Source organism: Psammomys obesus, unplaced genomic scaffold (assembly GCF_907164565.1).
Source record: "Psammomys obesus unplaced genomic scaffold, mPsaObe1.curated_primary_1811, whole genome shotgun sequence".
NCBI classification, from domain to species: domain Eukaryota; kingdom Metazoa; phylum Chordata; class Mammalia; order Rodentia; family Muridae; genus Psammomys; species Psammomys obesus.
The window spans coordinates 16,058,371-16,080,233 of NW_026596125.1; the positions used below are offsets into that span (position 1 = coordinate 16,058,371).

At 46.0% G+C, this 21,863-nt stretch overlaps 1 protein-coding gene across 1 annotated transcript in view; it reads left to right on the plus strand.

Moving 5' to 3' along the window:
• The window catches only part of Plekhs1 (pleckstrin homology domain containing S1), a 28,772-nt gene that overhangs the window by 2,489 nt on the left and 4,420 nt on the right, over positions 1–21,863 (plus strand). The window contains exons 2-11 of the mRNA XM_055591650.1: positions 1,185–1,230; positions 9,619–9,707; positions 9,815–9,921; positions 10,567–10,701; positions 12,524–12,599; positions 13,428–13,541; positions 16,310–16,432; positions 18,436–18,542; positions 19,712–19,897; positions 20,622–20,723. Of these exons, the coding sequence (XP_055447625.1) occupies positions 1,203–1,230; positions 9,619–9,707; positions 9,815–9,921; positions 10,567–10,701; positions 12,524–12,599; positions 13,428–13,541; positions 16,310–16,432; positions 18,436–18,542; positions 19,712–19,897; positions 20,622–20,723 (1,067 nt within the window). The 5' untranslated portion in view covers positions 1,185–1,202. The remainder of the gene's footprint in view (positions 1–1,184; positions 1,231–9,618; positions 9,708–9,814; positions 9,922–10,566; positions 10,702–12,523; positions 12,600–13,427; positions 13,542–16,309; positions 16,433–18,435; positions 18,543–19,711; positions 19,898–20,621; positions 20,724–21,863) is intronic.

A 21,863-nucleotide genomic window follows, 5' to 3' on the forward strand; every position in this document is an offset into this window, starting at 1 on the left:
CAGGAGGGGAGCAGTCACACCAGACACAGGGCAGGAGGGGAGCAGTCGTCACACCAGGACAGTAGGAAACAGCCCTCCCCTTCTTTCCTGATAGCCCCAGGCTGCCAGGTGCTTCTTTTTTCAGGGCCTTCCATTTGGGGTTTTATTGATTCAAGGTAGAATTGGCCATGGACACAGTCCTAGTCCTCAAGACCCCATCAATGCTGCAGCCATCACCCTGTGGAAGTCCCTCCCACCTCTCCATCGCCCAGAGCAATGGTTTTCAGCATTCTTAATGTTGTGACCCTTCAGTGCAGTTCCTCATGCTGATCCGCAGCCATAAAGCTTCTACTTCATAAAGTACATCGCTTCTTCATAACTGTGTTGCTGCTGTCATGAATCATAATGTAAATGTCTGATATGCAGGAGATCTGGTGTGTGACCCCCACAGTGTCTCGACCCACAGGTCGAGAACCACTGCCCTAGATGGTCATGAATGACAGCTTTATAGGACAAGGCTTCCCTGGGTCAGTCTTGGGCCTCAGCATTGAAAATCTTGAGAATGGCCACAGAGGTATTGGAGGCGCTTGAAGAACGGGGCTCCCTTGTTCATGAGGCCCCTTCTGGAGAAAGCAAGCCGGGTGTGAAGCTCATCACGGCTGCCTCCCAACCTACAGTGCTCCTCAGCTGCACTGGGCACACCATCTGCTCTCTGTGTCGCTCTGACCTCTTTGGTGTCCCTGCCTCCCTGAGGGTCTCCTCTTACAGCCATGTGCGGCGGGGACAGCGAGGACTAACTACCCTTGCAGTCTTCTTCACAGCTTCTATTAAGGAAGGCCTAGAGGTGTTGGAGAGAAGGCTGAGCTGGCAAAGTGTTGGCTGTTCAAGCATGAGGACCTGAGTGCCCTCCACAGAGCCACATTGAAAGCAGGATGTGATGGCACACGCTCGTAATAGCAGCAGGAGAGGCAGAGAAAGCAGATTCCTGGGCCCTGCTGGACAGCCAGCTGAGCTCACCAATGAGAGGCCCTGTCTCAAAAAGGAAGACGATGTCACCTGAGGGACCACACCCCAGGTTGACCTCTGGGCTCTGTACACATAATCAAGACAGAAAAGGCAAGAGCCAGACTTGCTGATGCCAAAGCTAGTCAGTGTGGCTGCTGAAGTCTGGACGCTAACTGTTGCCTAACCCCTCTTTCTGACAGGCGAGAAGAGCCAGCCGGATGGAAGCCAGACCTCCAAAGAGCTCAGGTACCTAAGGGCGCAGGGTCAGAGGAAACAGCTTTCCGTCAACAATGATGAGCCCGGCTCACCAGGCTGCCCAGGGCACAGACATTAGTTTCCCTTTGTAGGGACAACAGGTATCATTCTGAGACAGACTCTTGGTCCAGTGAGAGTAGAAGCTGCTGGATTCACTTAATTATTTATAACAGCTGAACTGTCCAGAAATTGAGCATTTCCTGGTTTTCATTGGCTTGGTGTTCCATTTGTGGCTTGGAGACAGTGCCTCCTATAAATTACAGCCCAGCAAAGACTGGAATATAGTCCTTTAATTTTACACAAAGTTCTGGCTTATAGAAACTGCCTAAATTGTTATTGGGAGGGCAGCTCAGTGCACACTGAGCACATCCTTGCTTATACACTCCCATGATTCATAACAGACACGGGTCAGCGCAGTGGAGTTTAGGGTGGAGCAACTTCGAAACATCATCCAGTTAATGATAAAATGTTAAAGCTGTTGCTACAAGTCTGTGTGCTTCGTGTTGTAGCTATATGCAGCTTAATTCAGAAGAGCTGTGTGCTCAAGGAACGTACAGTCTCACTGAGAGGTTGAGCAATGCACAGGCAAGCAGCTGTATCAAGCACTTTAGCTCAGCACGGATAATCAGGCCACAGTGCAATCATGAAACAGGAACGAAGCACCATGGAACCCAAAGGAAAGGCTGAGGTAGTCATGGGAATCCAGAGAAGCCCTTGGAAAAATCATTTGAGCTGAATCTTGGGTACGTGCAGGGCTTACTTTTTAAATTGTATCTGTGTGTGTGTGTGTGTGTGTGTGTGTGTGTGTGTGTGGTGTATACACATGTTCACGTGGCTATGTGTTCATGTGCATGTCAGAAGGTGGAGTCCAGAGGTCAGTGTTGAGTGTCTTCCTTGATCGTTTTCTGTCTGATGGTTTAAATCAGGGTCTTTCAGTGACCCTGCAGCCCAGTGATTGGATCTGCTGACTGACCAATGAGATTCCGAGATTTGCTGTTCTCTGCCTCTCCATCCCCAGCAGAGATTATGGATGCACCACACAGGATGTATATGGGTGCAGAGGATGCAGGCTTGGGTCCTTGTGACATAGATACACACACAGAGAGAAAGAGAAACATGCACAGACATAAATCCAACTGGCTGAGTCCATTTTTGTTGTTTTTGTGCTTTTAACTTCAGGCTGATGACTTATTGGGTTAGCAGTTGGGGGCTCATCCTGTGAAAGGCTGATTCTCCCTCTCTCAGCACCATCAGTTACCTGTGGTCCTTTGGACTGGGGTGTCAGTCCATGAGATGTCCCCCTTGGATTAGTGTGTCTATTGATACTAACATTGGTCAGACCTTACTTAGGCCGCCATTTCTAAGAGACAGTTTCACAGTGGACTTCCTGGTCCTTCTGGATCTTACAGTCTTTCTGCCCCTTTCCCTGGAAGCTTCCTGGGCCTTAGGTGTAGGAAGTGTGTTGTAGATGTTTACTGAGGCTGAGGTTGCCTCAAGCCATTGATCTCTACCCTATCCAGTTGTGGTTTTCTGTAATGCTCTCCCTTTGCTGTAAAAAGCTTCTCTGGTGAAGGGTGAGGGAGTTACTCCTATCTGCTGGTTTAAGGACAAGTTTTAGAATGTAGTTAGGAACTATGGTGGGGTTCTCTTCTAAGGCTGATGATGTCACTAGCCCTAGGGGTGGGGTGGCTGGACTTCTAGTTCCAGGCAAGATTTTCCTCCAAGGAAAGGAAATAGCGCGTCCGAAGAGATGGCAAGAGCCAGAGCACTGGAGTGGGACAGAGGTGGGATGACTCGGAGCAGAAATGTGCCACATGGGAGGAGGGAGAAGAGGCCGAGGAGGCCACACCTCGACCTCCTAGGACTAGCAGCATTTCGACCATGGGCTTGGCATGAACATGCATTCTCTACTGCCCACAGCATTCAACAGCTTTGCTCTAGTTTATGGTGCATCTGTCTGAGATGGGCAGTCTGATAGGTGTCCATGGACCAGCTTCATCCCAACCAGGAAAAGTGTTGCTGTTCCGTCATAATCCTTCCCTCCAACACGCAGTCCTTTTCCCATTGCCTGGTTTCCTATCACTCTGTTTGCGTAAATGTGAGCACACGGTAGACACTCTCAGCTGAATTCTTCTACTCAGCACAATTCTCTAATCCATAATTGAGATTCATCCATGCTGTCTTGGTCCTTTTTTTCTTTTCCATCATATAGGTGTGTCTTCACGTATATAATGGAAATAGCCATTATATAACTGGATGATTCACCTTCTGGAAACATTAGGGCTTTTCCTGTCTTTGTCTATTATAAAAAAGATTAGGTGAACATTTATATATATGTAGATATACATATAGTATATATGTGCATGTATGGTGTATGTACATGTTCATGCAGATATGAGCATATTTGAACACACATACGTGTACGTGTTGACCCCAGAGGTTGGCATCAGGTGTTTTCTCTTTTTCACCTAGGAGTAGAAGTGGCTGGGTCATATTGTAGAAATGTATTTAACTTTTTTCAAATGTATTTGATGTTTTGGAAATTTTTAGAGGCATAATTGACATGCAGCAAGTTTCTGTGCTTAAATCTACAATTAGATACCATTTGTGGTGTAGGGGTACTGTAGGTGAGACTGTAGGCAGGAGCAGAGCACATGCCTACATTCATGTCTTAGGCTAAATTCCATATATTGTCACATTCGAAAAAGTAAGTAAGGAAATAAATAACAAATGCCATAGACTATGGCCTCAGGGCAGAGAGTGAGCATGAGCAGGCAGCCTCCCTCTAACAGCCTTTCCTAGGCAGCCACAGATATCCTATCTCTCAGTAGAAAGCTCATTTGTCATCTAGAATTTCCCATAATAAAATCGTGAAGGATGAACACTCTGTCTGGGTTCTTTCTTCTTTCTTTTTCTTTGGTGACAGTGCCTCATGTAGTCCAGGCTAGCCTCAACCTTGCTAAAAAGCAGAAGATAACGTAGTTCTCCTGCCTCCACCTCTCAAGGGCACAGTGATTCTAGAAGGATCGTTTAAGGGGCATTGTACTCTGTCTGTGCAATGGCCTTGGCCACTGATGTGTGGATTTATTTCTGGATTCTCCATTTATTACCTTGGTTTGTGCATCTGTCTTTATACCATGCTCTTGCTTCTTACGGGTTTGTAGTAGGATTTCTTTTTTAAATACACTTATTTTTCTTTTATGCGTATGAGTGTTTTTCCGGCATGTGTGTCTATGCACCATGTGGATACCTAGTACCTGTATGTGCACCTGGTGCATGCCTGGGACACAGGGAGACCAGAAATTGAATATTGAATCCCCTGAAACTGGAGTTACAGCCAGGTGTGAGCTACCATGAGGTGCTGGGAACCGAAACTGGGTCCTCTGTAGAGCAACAAGTGCTCCCAACTGCTGAGCCATCTCCCCAGCTCTGTAAGTTCTGTTTGTTTGTTTGTTTGTTTGTTTGTTATGTTTTAAGGAATATCTGAATACTCTGCTTTTCAGAACTGTTTTGGCTATTCAAGGCTATCAATAAATCTGCATGTTAATATGAATGAGCTTTTATATTCATAAAAAACACATTAGAATTCAAATAAAGATTGCATCAAATCTGTAGATTGCTCTGGGTAATTTCTAATATGTCATTATTAGAAATACTGTCTTTCAATCCATGAACCTGGGATGTATTTCCATCTGTTTATGTTGTCTTTAAATTCTTCTAGTAATTTTCAGTATATTAGTTTTCACCACACTGGTTAAACTTATGTTTATGCATTTTGGAGAGGGTCTATAATAAATGAAAGTACTTTTTAACATTTATTTATTTATTTTTATGTATATGAGTGCTTTATCTGCATGTACACCTGCATGCCAGAAGAGGGCATCAGATCACATTATAAGTGGTTGGGAGCCAAATATGGTCGCTGGGAATTGAACTCTGGAAGAGCAGGCAATGCTCTTAACCAGTGAGTCATCTCTCCAGCCCAAAAGTACTTTTTTATTTTCAGTTCCAGATTATTTGTTGCTACTTCATAGAACTATGGAAAATGCTGTATACTGACTTTACACACTGGGGAATTTCTCTGTTAGTTCTTATAGTTTTCTATGGACTGTTTAAGGGTTTTCTACCCATAGTATCATGTTATCTCTGAAGAGGGATAGTCTTTCTTCTTTCCAACTCAGAAGCATTCTTTCTTTTTCTTGCTCAATTACCTTGCACAGGGTGAACATGAATATTTTTCTCCTGTACCTGAGCTTAGAGAAAAGGTCTCAAGTCTGGTGTTAGAGATCTAAAAACAAAAGCAGATAGTCTGGGTTTGGTTGAAGGTGCTTCCTTCTCTTTCTAGTTGACCAAAGTCTCTGTCACAAAGATTTACACTGTACACAGGAGAACAGGACCAGCCATCTTCTGTTGTGCTCTATAAATAGCGACCAGGTTACGCTGTTGACAAGGTTGTGCAAGCCTGCTGCGCCCTTATTTGTTCTCTCTGTTGTTAAGAGAAGGTTTTATAAGTCTGTAACTGTAATTTTGAATGTCTATTTTTTTTTCTCGTAATTCTATTTGGTTTTGCTTCATGCTTTGAAGCTCCGTTATTGAGTACATATATGTTTAGTATTACTATATCAACTTAGGGTTAATTAACATTATTATACAATGACTACATTATTATAAAATGACTTTCTTTAATTCCTGGTACTATTTTCTTGCTTTGGAATCTACATGATCTACTGTTGTGTCAGAATGTTTGATCACATTGTGAACCCCAAGATTGTGAACTGGAAAACCTGTTTCTTGTTGTGATGTGGCTTAGGCCTAGCACACACCTTTAATGCAAGAGCTTTCTGTAAGCAAGAGCTAAATAAAGTTAACCCTAGATCAAGAGGCAGAGCAAGCAACTAGTTGACAGGAAGAGAACATGGAAAAAAGCTATAGAGAATGAGAGGAAGTCTGGAGGGTGGCTATAGTGACACACAGGAAGTAGAAAGGAGGGACATTGAGTTTGCAGGGTTTTTAAAGCTGTGGAAGAGGAGAAGGGGCTTCTTCCTCCTGGGATGTTGACTGAATAGTAAGGTCAGCTGGGTACTTTCTCTGCCTCTCTGAGCTAGCAGGTTTATACCCCAGCATCTGGCTCCTGAATCTTCATTGGTAAGTCAAATGATTAGAATTTGATTTTAAAAACAACATACTGTAGCTACTCTCCTTTCTAGTGACTGGTGTTGATACAGTGTATTGTTCTGCCTAGGGTTTTGTTTGTTTGTTCTGTTTTGGTTTTTTCTACTTGACTGAAGCTAGAGTTGTCTGAGAAGAGAAACTCAATTGTGACCAGCTTTGTCTGTTAGAGGCATTTTCTTGACTAATGACTGATGTGGGAGGGTGGTGCCAGCCCTGGGCAGACAGCCTTGAGTTATATAAGAAAGAAGAGGAGCAAGCCTGTAAGCAGCACCCCTCCATGGCTTCTGCCTCAGTTTCTGCCTCCAGGTTCCTGTCTTGAGTTCTTACCCGGACTCCCCTCTGTGGTGGACTGTAGGCTGAAGGGTGAGCTGACTAGACCCTGTGCTCCCTGGGCTGCTTTTGCTCATGGTGTTTTATCACAGCAATAGAGACCCCAACTAAGACATGCAGCTTTTTTTTTAACTTGTGCTTTTTATACTTATAGTGTGTTTTTTATATGCAACGTAGAGTTGGATCTTGCTGTTTTGTCCAATCTGACAACTTCTTCATTTTAATTCAGGTGTTTAGACTATTTAAATTTTATGTGACTGTTGCTGCGTTCAGACTTGAGTGAATCATATTGTTGTTTTCTGTTTGCCTCATCTGGACTTTGTCCACCTGCCCCCACCACTACCTTTTCTGCTTTCTTTTGAATTAATTGAGCATTTTTAATGATTTTACTTTACTTCTCTTATTAGCTTATTAAACTATATTATTCTAGTCATTACATTAGGGTTTATATATATTTTAAACACACAACAGCCTAACACCAAGTAATGGTGTACTGGTCCACAAAAAATCCAGGCTCATTACAGAGATGTAATCTCATTTTCCTTCCCGAGCTCTGTTATCGGAATTCATGTTATTCACACCTCATTGTAATCTACACAATGCATTGCCACTGTTGTTTAGCTAGCTGAATTATTGAGTGCTTTAAACAATAAGAAAAATCACCCCACACATTTTGCTTTGCAGTTTCTACGTTGGTGCTCTGCACGTCTTCAATACATTCTGGACGGTTTCCCTGAGCATCATTTCTAACAGTGGGCCCTCCCTGAGGATGAAATTTCTTCAGAATTTGCATATCTGAAAATGTATCCAAATTGCTTGCATATTTAAAAGATGTGTCCGCTGCTTCTAGCATTTCAAATGGCAGCATTTCCTCAGTACTGTATTGTGCTTCTGGAGGACTGGGTGTGATTGCTGGCACCCAGGCAGAGGCTCACAACCATCTGTAACTCCAGTTTCAGGTTCTGCAGCGCCCTCTTCTGCCCCTCTCTGGCACCGGGCATTCATACACGTAAATAATTTTAAAAAGGAACAAAGCCCTTTTGCTGCTTATTTTTGTTATGTATGGGCTGTCTTTTCTCCACTGTCTGCTCTTGAGATGTCTTTCTTGTGACTTGATTTTGACCATCTTGCATTTGAGGAACTTTGGGGTGTATTTCTTTTTCTGTATCTTGTGTTTCTTGAGTTTCATTGAAGTGCTTAGGTCTGGGCTTATAATTTTAAGCTTGTGAAATTTTTAGAATGATTTCTTCAAATATTTTTTTCTGCCTCTTCCCCTCTTTTTAAGCAGTCACAGCTGCTTGCATATTGGACGAGCTTAGGCAGCTCCTGATGCATGGGTGTTTTTTTTCATGCTTTGGACATTTTTTACTTTGTTTATTTTAATAGTGCTCATTAAATAGTCCTTTGGGTGCACTGTAATTTTCTTCTCTAGTGTTCAGTCTTCTCTCACAGCCTCACAGCTGATGGAAGCCTCTGTGCCCCCCCCCAAAGTCATTGCTTTCATCTCTAAAAGTTCACTTTGGGTCTTTTCTATCCCATTCATCTCCCAAGATTTTGACAAGAACAGTTAATCTCTGGGGTATCTAACAACTGTGCCATTTCAAGGTCTCTCTTGATAGATTAATTATTCTCTGCATTTCCTGTGACAATTGCTTTCTTCTGCAAGCCTGGTTGCTCTTGGCTGGTAACTGTACTTGTCAAATTTTACCTTAGTGGGTACTGGATAGTTTTATAAATCACGGTTCTTGGGAACAACTCAGTCTTCTAAGACCTGTTAGGTGGGTCTGGCATAGTTCTCGAATCTAGGGCTAATTATTTCTCACACTGAGGCAAGGTTTTCCTGAGTATTCTATCTAATGCCCCATAAATTACAACCTTTCCCAGCATGGCTGCAGGAAGCAAGCACTTTTTCTGGCCCTATGTGGGCGTTCTAATCATTGTTAATCCTCTGTGGCACACACATGCTCAGATCAAAGTCCTGGTATGCTGGTATGTAAGAAGAAGTGTGTGTGTGTGTGTGTGTGTGTGTGTGTGTGTGTGTGTGTATGTGTCTGTGTGTCTGTGTGTGTGTGTCAACATATACAGAGAGTTTAACAAATAAAAGCAGCAATATCTGCTGTGGAAACTGGGATGGCAAAAGTTCCTAAATATTAATTGTTTTGTTGCAATTCCTGGTATTAAAGACGGTTATTAATCAACCAATTAATTACTGTTGTAGTTTCCAAACTGTCTAAATGAAATGCAGACTGCTCTCATCTAGGAAAACAGTGCTGTTAAAACTGTGTTAAAGGGCTTCTTTTTACTTTCACATCACAGGCCGTAGGTCTGGTTTCCCTTTGGGTTCAGAAAAGGCAGACCTTACCAAAGGCTTAAGCCTGGTAAGTGAAAATGGAGTCAGCATTGTATGTTACGGCTGCTAAGTCTGTTCATGCCGATGAGGCTGCTGTCTGTGATTTCCTGTGTCTCTGTGGCCAGTCCACCTTCTCTCCCAGCAGAGAAAAAAGTGCCCCTCCTGCCCCATTTGCACCAGCAAGTGGTTCTGCATGGTTGCTATGCCAAACCCAAACGGTGCTGCATCTATTATATTATTCCCACAAGGGGAATGGGAACAAACCTTTGCTCACACCTAGAGACCCAGGGCCAAACTACAGACTCAGAGCCAGGCAGCTGGTGTGAGTTGGAGGAAGCTGCCCTGAACACAGCCAGATGGCACTAATTGTTCTCCGTTTGGTCTTCTACTGGGCGGGGGTGGGGCTGATTGTGCATGTTCTTTTGAAAAGCTAAAAAATCTGAAGATAAACAATGTTTTCCAAATGAAGCCCTTCTTTTCTGAAATTTATGAGAACAAACTGAATCCTCTTCACTTTCCTTTATTAGGCAAACAATTTACATCAGATTATGAAAATGAAATCCATAAACAAGGTTACTTCATTAAGTCACCGCCTCCTCAGCTTTTCTTCTCCGCAGTAAGTACTCACCACGGCTTAAGCCTCCCACCAGCCTCGTGAGCACTTGAAAAAAAGTCCTTGCTCTTCTGAGCTTAGCTGAACTGCAAAACCTTTTCATTTTTTAGACCTCCTGGAAAAAGCGGCTCTTCATCCTGTCTGGGAGTGGGGGGAAGGGCCTCAGTCTTTCCTATTACAAAGACCATCAACAGCGAGGCTCCATCGAAATTGATCGGTGTGTATACGAACCAGGAGACCTGTCTGTCAATGAGCCCAAGTCAGTCGCTCAACAGGCTGCACAGAAATGTAAACCTGGGTGTCCGGCAAAAAGAGCCAGGGGCTTCAGACCTGCAGCAGTGTCTGTGGCTCCAAAAGCACACACTGATGAACAGTGAAGGCAGGCGGCAGTGAAACAGTTGCTTCATGCAGGCGATAAATCTCCACGTCCTAACATTCAGTTGAGGACTTTGTCTCACTTAATTTTCTTGGTGAGATAGAACTCCTGAAATCCAATTTCATAGAGCCAAAGTGGAGCTTAAGAAATACTTAGATAAACTGTTGTCTGTCTTCTCTTCAGACATCATGTACCAGAAGTATCAGAAAATATAGTGATTTCTGGACTCAAGACTCCAACCCAAATGAAAATTCTGAACTGAATTTCAAGCTGAACAGAGTATTTTCAATCACTGATGAACCAGATCCAGAGTCTCAGTTACTTTTTAAAATAGAAAGAATTCAAATGAGATTCATGATGTGAATTAGACAGTCTTTAAAATGTGGGTCAATGAAATCTCCCATTTCATTTCTAATTTAAAGTAGGAGTCTGTTTTCGTCTGAAGTTGCTATCTCTATCAGTTTAGTTACTTTGTGTCTCTCCCAGCAGTGCGGCTGTAGAGGTTGGTATAAACAGCCAGGAGAAGATGCAGACTGTGCAGAAGATGTTCAGATGCCACCCGGATGAGGTGATGTCCATCAGAACTGTGAACAGAGACTACTTCCTCATTGGCCAGGACAGGTGAGCAGGAAGACGGCAGCGTGTCTGCTGTGTGCGAAACAAAAGCCTCATAAAACCTGTAAACAGTGCATGGGCTGTGCCTAGAAACCAGGCTGCAAGCACAGAGCAGCAGTTCTCATGTGTGCTAAAATGCTTTGGGTGTGTGTGTGTGTGTGTGTGCACAGGTGAGAATGTGCGCGTGAGGACAGAGGACAGCCCTTTCGTTCCTCAAGAGTGCTCTACCTTGATTTTTGACACAGGGTCCCTCACTAGGACTTGGCTTAGGCTAGGCTGGCTGGGCTGAAAGCTGCAGGAACCTACCTGTCTCTGCCTCCCCAGCTGGCATTGCCAGCACTCCACCATGCCCAGCTTTTCTGTAGGTGCCAGGGATTAAATTCAGACCCTCACGTTTGCATAGCAAACAACTTCTAAGCTATCTCCCCAGCTTTTAAAGAGCGTTTCAAGAATCATTGTACCAGCTGCCTAGGAGTGTTATAACTGCTTCAAACAGCAGAGGTTGCAAGCTTGCTGCTCTGAAGGCTGAGAGTCAGGGCTCAGTCCACACTCCCATGAAGCACGGTGGAAGGAAGACTCTGTCTCAAGCCTCTGCCAGAACTTCCGGCAGTCCCTTGGCTGAGGCTGCCAAACCCTAGCTTTCACATGGCGCTTCCCGCATGCACGAATCTCTGGGTCAAATTTACCCTTTTTTCACAGATACCATTCTTACTAGCTTAGGAGGTACAGCAATTATGATCCCTACTTAACCACTTACTTCTGTAGTGGTGACATCTGGGGCCTGAGAACTGGATGAGGGGAGGGGCACAAAGCAAGCCACATCAGTAGCTGTCACCCAGTGCCTTCTGGGAAAAAACAACACAGCCAAAAATACCTATAGGAGCTGCCCCTACTGGGGAGGGCTGTTCTCGCCCTGAAGGCATCTGCGGTTTTACCGGGGCACCTGGGTCTGGCAGAGGTGCTCAAGTGCATTCTCACAGCCTGCTGGACGGGGACTGAGGTGGGAGCTGGCCACATGCTGAAGCCTTACTATGTTTCAGCCTGATCCAGCTGCACAGTCTTCTTTTAACTTGTCACTAAGACAACAGAAAAGAAGATGGGGAGTTGATCAATTCATTCAGACACACCTGTCTCTGTCTACTTTTCTATTTGCCACATAAAACGGTGACAAAAAGCTACTCCCTAGGGCTTTGTGTAATTTACATGTCTTAATTACAGCCCATCATCGAGGGAAGTCAAAGTAGGAAACTGAGTCAGGAAGCTGGAGAAGGAACTGATGCAGAGGCCATGGGGGAGTGCTGTTCACGGGTTTGCTCATCTTGGCTTTCTTCCAGCACCTAGGCCCACCTGCCCAGGGCTGGCACAGCTCACAGTAGGCTGCGCCCTACTACACAGATCCATAATCAAGAAAATCCCACACACACCTGCTTGCAGGCCAGTCTGAGGGAGGATTTCCTCAACTGAGGCTCCTGGCACATCACCCTTCCTAAGACTGCATTTCCTAAGCGTGGCAGGGAGGACGGAACCCAGGAGTCGGGCTGGGCGGGGTAGGGTGTTCACTGCAGAAGCCCTGTGTCCCATCCTCGTGGCTGCTCTCCCTGACTCCCCATTTCTCTGAGTTACCCTACTGGAGGTGTCACCAGGCTGATGCAGCTGTGGAGATGGCAAGGGAGCAGGCCATTTCAGCTACCCACGAAAAGAGGGGTTTCTTGTTTTTTGTTTTTTGTCGGCAGCTGATTCCTAGTGTAATCAACGACTGCTGCGGGCTCAGGGTGGGTGTGGGAGCTGTGGGTGCCAATGGCAGCTGAAACTCTCCTCCTACCCCCAGGGAGAAGATTAAAGACTGGGTCTCCTGCATGACACCATATTGCCGGGGCGTAAAAGCAACCCATCAGTATACAGAGGTAACGTCACATGGCTAATGACATTCAAGGCGCCCGAAAATGGCCCTCTTTCCTTGGAAACAATAGTACCTCTTCATGTCTCCTTAGCAACTGGAGTTAATACAAGGAATAAATAAGCTAGGAAACATATGCCCTTGTTATTTTTGCGATTCACAATAGGAGAAAATACTTTTGTGTTTTGCAAGAGAGCTAAATTAGATTGTTATTGTTGTGGTAGGGGAGTGAAAGTTAATGGTGACAGGTTTTCATAGTCACTCAAAGTATACTATTTTCCACTGTGATTCTAGGCACATACCAGCTTCCCTTTGAATGGCTAAGTCTAGGGAGGCGTCTACCAAACATTGTTTTCATCTGCCTTGCATTTTAGCATAATGTGTCTTGTGTCAGGTAAGAAGATGAAGGTTTTAATGGACTGCAGAAGCGGCTTTGTGAGTTTCCCCAGGCCTTTCCTAGAGAGGGAGCTTGAGCAGAGGTGTGTTGATGGATGTATTTTCCAGGTTGTTCCATGCCCGTAGCAAATGCCACCAAGGAGAGAGCAAGGCAGATTCAGTGAGGAAAGCAGAGAGCAGAGACTGGTGGGAACTCAGGGTGCCTGTCAAGGCCAGGCGCGTGTCTTTCGGGGGCCTGGGAGCTGGAGAAAGCCTCGCTGACAAGATCAGCCCTTGTCTTGGTGATGTGGCAGTGGCTAGTGGGCAGCCGGGTGTCAACGCCTTGGGGAGAGCCTGGAGACAGGAAGGCCAGGTTACGGTAGAGGCAGCGGGGTGGGGGGTCCTGGCAGAATGGGAGAGCAGGCTCACTCTAATTGCAAAACGACTTTTTCCCAAGCAGGAGAATCCTCCCCCGGGTGACAGAAGGCCAGTCTCTGACCCCAGTCCTTTCTTCAGTCTCCGCAGTGGGTCAGAGGTTATCAGCCTTGCACCACCGAGGGCCAGTCTTCCAGACGCGGTAATCAAAGTCTCTTCCTTCTGTCTCAGGATGCTGCAGCAGGGAGTCAGCGCCGCTAGTAGTCCCTGGTGGCCAGGGACCCAGCCATTGCTGAAGTGTCGCACTGGCTAGCAGCTCACAGTGACCTTGCCCATCAAGGTCAAATGCACTGAGAGAATGCCCCCTGGGGCTCAGCAGACAGCTATCTGCTGTCTGCTATCCTCCTAAGCACAAGGACCTGACTTTGAGTCCCCAGGACTCACGTGGTTATGCACAGTTATAACCTAGTGCTAAGGAGCAAAAGCAGGTGTGTCCTCGGGGTCCACTGGCCCCTCAGCCTAACCTATGTGGTGAGCTCCAGACCAGTGTGTGTGGGGGGGGGGGACAGAAGGTAGATGCTTCTGAGGAACACCTGAGGTTGTCCTCTGACCTTCACATGCATGCATGCACATGCACACACACACACACATGCACACAGGAACACACACACACAGAAAGATGCCTGGTCTTAATATTTATGTGAATTTGCTCATTTCCCATTGTTCTACAGGTAGGTGTCACCACTTGCCTAGCTGGCTCTGGAGATTTCACTCCTCTTGGATGCTCTTGACAGGCTGGGCTCCTTCACTAAGCTTGGCCAGCAGCCCTTCCCCTCTGTCCACACTCAGGGCACAAAGGTTCCCCAGCACCCCTAGATTTCCCACTGTGCTGTGCACACCCTCAGGCAAGGCGGAGTCTCTTACTCCTTCCCTCCACTCATCACATTATTTTGCTTCTCATTTGGTGTACCCTGTCCTCTTACCTCCTAACGCAATCTGGTTGAGGAAGTGAAATGGCACGCCTGCCCCGGAGGGCCACAGAAGTGGGCCCTCCTCTTTCTGGATTTGCTGTCGCCCTAGCTTTGGCTCCTCTCAACGAGCACGCCAGGCAGTTTGTTCCCCTGCACATCTGTTACTTTATCCCTTAGAGACACTGCCCTGGTGTCCTTCCCTCTGTGGACTCTACAGCCATGAGGCAAGGCCTCCCACCTTATGTAGCTGGTAGCCCTCCAGTATTTTGGAAGCTTTTTCAGAATCTCAGCCCTTCACTGAGCAAACCCAGTGATGTGCACCAGACAAGGAGACAGGCCCTGAGCAAGTGTCTCTTGCTTCTATCCGCGATGCACCACTTTCTCCCAGAGGAGCCTTAGGGTGGCCTTTGTCTTTTTTCTGTCATTTGTGAGATCCAGTGATATTTTCTTTTTAATCATCTCAAGTTAGAGACACCATTTGTCCTGCTGGGTTTTGCTGGAACATCAGGGACCTTCACTCCCACCTCAGCATAATCTGGCTCCATTGTCCATCTTCAGCAACCACAACAGAACACCATGTATTGGGGGGGTTCTAACAGCAGTAACATAGCTCCCACGGCTCTGAAGGCTGTGACATTAAAGACCGGGAGACTCACCTGGGGGAAGGTATCAAGTGACAGACAGACAAGCAAGGCAGGGGGCAGTCAGGGTGAAGTCATACATGGCATTCAGGAGCACAGGAAGGCCTAGCCACCATGGCCCGACTGTCTTTAAAAGCTGTACCCGTTACTAGCATTTCAATGGGACTTAAATTTCAATATGGGTTTCAAATGGGATGCTCATAAACAGCAATGAACTTCAAGCTAGAACAATGGACTTGCTTGCATATATACAGATGCTTTTGGACATCTCAGTAGGTTCATATCCTGACACTCCCATAAAAATGGAAAACAGCGTGAGCAGACAGTGCATTGAACACACCTGCCTTGTTGGACATAACAGCCTAGCAACACAGCACACCGTGCAGTGTTCGCTGTTTCCCCATAATTGCAAGGCTCTCCAGGAGCTGTGGCTCACAGACACCACCAGACTTACAAGAAAGTTGTCATACCCACATTGGTAGCTCACACAAGGCCAGCAGTCAAAATCTGAAATACCGCTTCTAGTGAATGCATCTTGCTTTTGCACTCCTTTATGAGAGGAAAAACCTGAAAGGTGAACCATCACAAGTCATGGTGCGCTCTCTCTCTCTCTCTCTCTCTCTCTCATACACACACAGGCACACACAGAGAGAGAGAGAGCAGAGCTAACTTCCATGGAATTCCTAGCAAACATTCAGGGTCTTAAGAAGGTCCCCTGCCATCTGACATTGTTCTTGGAATAATTAAATCGCACTCAATTCTTATGCCATGCAAAGCAGCCACATCAGTAGACTATCTGCTATCTGTTAGGGGAGAGAAGGCAATAATTAATTGCTTACATCTACATCACCTTAAAGCCTATAATTCATACTGTCACATAACCAACACTACCTAATTGCACTTCTGTGGAAACAGACAAGGCTGTGAACAAAACACAAAAGAGGAGTCCTGAGCCAGAGAAGGAGGTTCTGAAATTCCAGGCTAGATGCTTTCTCAGAGGCCGCTGAGAGAGGACTTGAAAGAGATGAGAGTAGGGACATGACGACAAAGCTCTGTGACTTACACCATCACCCGTGGTAGAAAACTTCTTGTTCTGAGTTGTAAGTCTCCACAGCAAAGGAAAAATTCGAATGTTAGCTGTACATATATATTCACACCATCAGAGGGACCCAAATTCAAGATGCAAGTTCAGGTTGCGTAGGTTTCTGCACGTCATACTGAAATGGCCTCTGATCTTGTCAACCCAAGTAATCTATTATACTTTTTCTAGAAAGTATTTGTTAAATTCTTTTGAAAATGAGGCATGGGGAGAAAAGAAGGAACTCAGTAATTACATCTGCTTCTTTCTTGTTCAGCATTTAATCCAAAAAAGGCTCCGAGAACTCCAGCAAGCTCAGACTCATCAGGAACACCAAGAACCCCCTCAGGAGCCTGAAGAGGAGGGTTATTACCTCACCCCTGGAAGCATCCTTTCAGAAGTAAGCGCCCCCCCCCATCACTCATTCCTTCAGCAAGGGCATATCCTGAGCCTCCGCCACACCTGCTGCTGAGACAACAGACTGAGATCAGGAGGGCAGCCACACCTGCTGCTGAGACAACAGGCTGAGATCAGGAGGGCAGGAAGGTAAAGCTGGCAGAAACAGAGGGCTTGCTCCTGTGCCGGTTCTTGAATAGGAGCCAACCATAGCACAAGACCTGTGCTTGTATGGTGACTGGTTTGTGCCAGTGGTGGGAGAGGGAGCTGGTTTCCAGGAAGAAGACCAGAGAAGGTTCTCAGAGGAGATGATAGTTGAGTACTTGGAGAATAACATTTGGAGTTTAGTCATCTTCCTATTTCCTGGCCTGAAAGGAAAAAGAGTGACAGTCTTGGGTGATGAGCTGTGGGTGCATGTGGACAGCCTGTTGATAACTAGAAGCCCTTCCAAGTGCTGGAGGCTGCACTGTGCTCACCACAGTGGCTCTGCCGATGAGCCTCACGTTCCTATTGCTTTCAGAGCTCACAGCCTCAGTTTACCAACGCTGAACACTACCCAGAGAGGCACAGAGCCATCTGGAGCTATCAGATATAGCGTGGCTTTCTCTTTCCACCTGAGTCAAAGCAGGCTTCAGAGACCACTGGTATTGCCATGTCTGAGGCCACAGTTCATTGCATGAGAATGGCACAGTCGGAAATTAATGGAGCAAAGAGCCAGCCTATGATGGGCACTGAATGCCACGTTGACTCTCTTCTGTGGGCAGCACAGAAGCAAAGGGCCTAAGCAGGAAAGTGGTGAAATGTGAATTGGCTTCTAGGCACACTGGTCAAGAAGCTGTGTCTGTGGTAGACATGGATACAGAATGTGGAATGGAGGGAGAGACAGGAGGATGGAATGGTGGAATGGAGGGAGTGAAGGAGGATGAAATGGTGGAATGGAGGGAGAGACAGGAGGATGGAATGGTGGAATAGAGGGAGAGACAGGAGGATGGAATGGTGGAATGGAGGGAGTGAAGGAGGATGAAATGGTGGAATGGAGGGAGAGACAGGAGGATGGAATGGTGGAGTGGAGGGAGAGACAGGAGGATGGAATGGTGGAATGGAGGGAGAGACAGGAGGATGGAGTGGAGGGAGTGAAGGAGGATGGGGGGTGGTTGCAGAGTTGCATCATCTCTGAAACTGGAGGTTTCCTACCAGGTAGTGACATGTTCACTTAAAGACACATTCTGGGGTCAGGTTGGTTATGGACATGCTAAATCACAAATGGTTTAAGCACACCATACATCACAGCAAAATTCTCAGGGCCATTGGTACTCTGTCCTGAATTATAGGTAGCCAAGTGGATAGCACAATACATTGCCCCCAGTGTTTCATAAGCACGGGATACTTCTCTCACCAAAAACTACTTCCACACTAGTGTTCTCCAGGCCAACCAGCCAGTCAGGTGTGTGGTAAGGGTAGGCTGTAGGCACTGTGGAATATGGTGTCTGGGAAGTAGGTGAAACTGTACAAATGTTTCCAGGAGGGCTGATCTGGGAATGTGGGGTGAATGAACAGGACTTCACTGGGCAGGAGAAGAGAATCCCAGATGACGAGGGTCGAGGAGACAGCTGAGCAGAAGACTGGCTTGACTGGAAGGCAGGCTCCAGTCAGAAGCCAGCAGCAACGACACACGAAGTGTCCATGGTTGCGAGCCACCACTGTGCTTAGTCTCTGGCCCAGTCAGCTTCCAAGATTCATATAATCAACGACCTGGGGAATGAAGCAGAAGGGGGAGTCTAAGCTTCCCAGTAGAATACATGTGTCTGGAATGGGGCATGAGGGCTCCCGGAAGGGTAAGCAGACTTTGAGTCTGTCAGAATCTGTGGTGGTTTGCTCTCCTGGGGTGAAGGCCGGTAGGTACTCTCTGCAGCGGGAGGTGTGTTATCCCAGAGCCAGCGCGAGGCCAGGTGAGGAGGCCGGCCAGCGGCAGACCTGCACCCTCACATGGCTACCTCCCGTCTTTAGTTAGAGAACGTTGCTGGTTCCAATGATTCTGGTGACTCCATCGAATCCAACAATCCAGACCAAGGTTCCAAGAAAGCTGAGAGCAATTACATGTCAATGAGATCCTGGTGAGTGTAACTGCCTTTTTTAAACGCTACTTGTAGCTAACCTGCTTTTAATGGAACAATTACCACCAATTCACCGTGTTAACCTTTGTGTGAGGGGGGTGTGTGAATGATGTATGTGTGTGATGGTGTATGTATGTGTGAATGGTATATGTATGTGTGTGTGAGAGAGAGAAGGGTTGGACGTGTGCCACAGAGCAGATGTGGGATCAGAGGACACCTCCGGCGTTGGTCCTCGCCTTCTGCTTTGTTTGAGTTACAATCTCTCGTCACCTGCCATGGCATACAGCAGGTGAGCCCGTCCGTGAGCTTCTCGGGAGCCTCCACCACCCATCTCACCTCAGAAGCACTGCAGAAGTGTGCTACCACGCCAACCTCCCTGAGGCCCTACTGCTTACATGGCACACACTTAGCCACTGAGTCCTCTCTCTAGCCCAAGTTCATTTTTTAACTGTTGCATCACCAAAGACTACATACTATACATCAATTGGTACACGCTGGATACCCTTTGTTTGAAATGTATAGGATTATAAATGTTTGGGGTTTCAGAATATTTCTTTTAGCTTTTGGAATATCTGAATATCCATAATGAGCTGTCTTAGGGACTAGAATTCATCCAAAAATGAAATAATGCAAGCTTCATATTTTCATATGTACTGTATAGAAACCTAATGATAATCTCATGAAAAATGTTTTCAAATAACTTTGTTCATAAAGGAATGTTTGACGGTGTAGAGTTCCCCATTTTCCCCCACTTATAGTAATCATATTGCCACTCAGCATTTCAGATTTCAGATTTTAGATGCTCAGCTAAAGGGTGTTGAAGCTGCCGACTTAAGAGAAGGAAACATGGCACCAGTTTTTCCACCCACAGAGCTCCTGTGACACCGTCAGGACATTTCAGTCTGCTGAAGTCTTCTGGCTTTCACTTTTATTTCTCGCACACTCTCACTGTGTCCCATGACCCTGTAAATGGTTATTTTGATTCCAGGTCCATTTTTAGAAAGGAAGCATGTTCAGTTTCGCTCTCCCTGTGGTGGGTTCCGGTGGCTGAATATACTTCAATACTTCAAGACTTTGGTAGTCCTCTGGTAGGCTGTTAGATGCTTATGTTTGACAGCTGTCAATCATGTGCCTAAACAGAAGGCCTTGCTTAACTTTTTATACTCCAGTTTCCTCAAAGAATCAACCTCTGTTGACTGCCCAGCCAAACCCCAGATTTCTCCAGAGACTCCACTACAAGAACATGGCACAGGAAGTGATCCGTGTCTTTCACCTGCCGACCCAGAAGCTCAAAGCACAGATGACAAAAAGGGGTCCACCTCGCTAACTGTTGTGAAATTGTCTATCTTACTCAAGTAAAGCTCTCATTTCTAAAACTTTGTGGGACCTAAGCACAAGGCAGATGCCTTAAATGCACTTAATATTCAAATTTCAAAATAGTTCTTTAAAGTTTCCAAGTCAGCCAGGAATCTGACCGGCTTCTATGTCAGGGTGTTGTGACCATCAGGCACCAGATGACAGGCAGAAGAAAAGTGGCCCCGGGGGGTGGGGCTGGCATCCCCAACCCTGTGACGTTTTCCCCTTTGGCCAGTCTTTTGGGCCCTGGAACCTGGACCACACCGATGTGGCTAGTGTGTCACAGCCTCTCCTGTTAGCCTCTTATGGGCAGGCAAGTCTCCTGAGGTTCTGAGGAGATGTGGAGGGGAAAGTTTAGGTCATGTTAAGAGCTCGGCAGGATAGTTGTAATTTTAGCTACTCTACATGCATTTTTGTATGGAATAATTTCCAGAAGACAAATGTGCTAACTGACCTGAAGGAGATGGTTATAAACCCTTTTAGTCAAGTTTTCCCTCCCTCCTCATTGCCTGCCATCCACTACTGCACCTCGAGAGGGGCAGGAAGGATACAATGATTTTTAGTACCTTAAATTCATACTTCTTTCATCATGTGTTTTGGCCGACTTTAGCTGAAAAATGCCATCTCAGAGTCAGAAGGCCAAAAATATACTCTGAAAGTAGAGCTCAGAGACAGGGACAGTGGCTGTTTCATGTGATGTATAGCAAGTGTTCTCTCTCTCAGCAACATCCCTGACGAGAGCCAAGTGCAGACTCTGGACGTGTTCCTCTCACCGCTGGACACCATCAACTATCTTGCCCTGGTAGAAGCAGCAGGGCGGATATGGTAGGTGGAAGTGGAATGAACAGGGGTCAAGCAAGGGGGCCCTGACTGTGAAACACCACATTCTACAAAAATGGCGGGAGACTCGGACTAGAGTTTGGCCACAGAGAGGACCTGGAGGCAAAAAGACCACTGCTGTATGGGAGGCCAGCTTTTGAGGGGGTGGATGTAAGATGGCCAAAAGGCCCAGGAACTGGACGTTTTTCATTCTTCAAAGGAGAATAGATATCAAAGGTGCTATCCCAGGTGCTGCAGAGTGAGTGTTTAGTGACTGGAAAGAGAGCAAGTTTAATAAGATCTAGTAGAAAAAGATGTATATGAGGCCTAAGATCCCCACTACTCCAAAACCTCTATTCCAAAACCCTAACACGGAGGTCCTCATGGCAGATATTTTTAAACATAATTACTATTTATCTGATTCTATATCTTTTTAGACTTGACTGGGCACGGTGGCACTGGCCAGTAATCTTAGCACCCTAGGCTAAGAGTTCAAGGCCAACCTGAGCTTCATAGCAGGCTCAAGGCCAGCCTCAGCTAGATAGTGAGACCCTTCCCTCCCATCCCCAAATAAACAAGCCTGTTTAGTTCATCTTGGTGGAAGATTGAAAGACTTATCTTATTTTGTGTGTGTGGGTATTTGCCTGCGTATACATATATGCAACTACATGCATGTCTGGTGCCATGGACCCCTGGAACTGGACTTGCAGACAGTTGTAGATAGGTTCTAGGAATTGAACCCAGGTCCTCTGGAAGAGCAGCCAGTGCTATTAACCTCTGAATCATCTCCCCAGCCCTGGAAAATTGAATTTTTACAAGATAATTCTTTAATATAAAAAAAAATGCCACAATGCCATAACTTCCCATTTTTCCAAAATTTTTGCAATCTAAGACTTGTAAATACCTGCTCAGCCCATGAGTTTATGAGCAAGCTCGCACATCTGTCCATTCATTTATGTACTCATTAGCTATTCATTATGCTGTGCGCTCTCTTCTGTCAGACATTTATTGAGCGTTCTGTTTTCTTGGAACGGTGGAGTTATAAAATTTTAAATACCAACTAAGGAAACAAAAAGGTAGATTTGTATTCCCAGGGGCACAAAGCCGGGCAAAAAAGAATAGCCACATGAATAAGTAAATATAAAA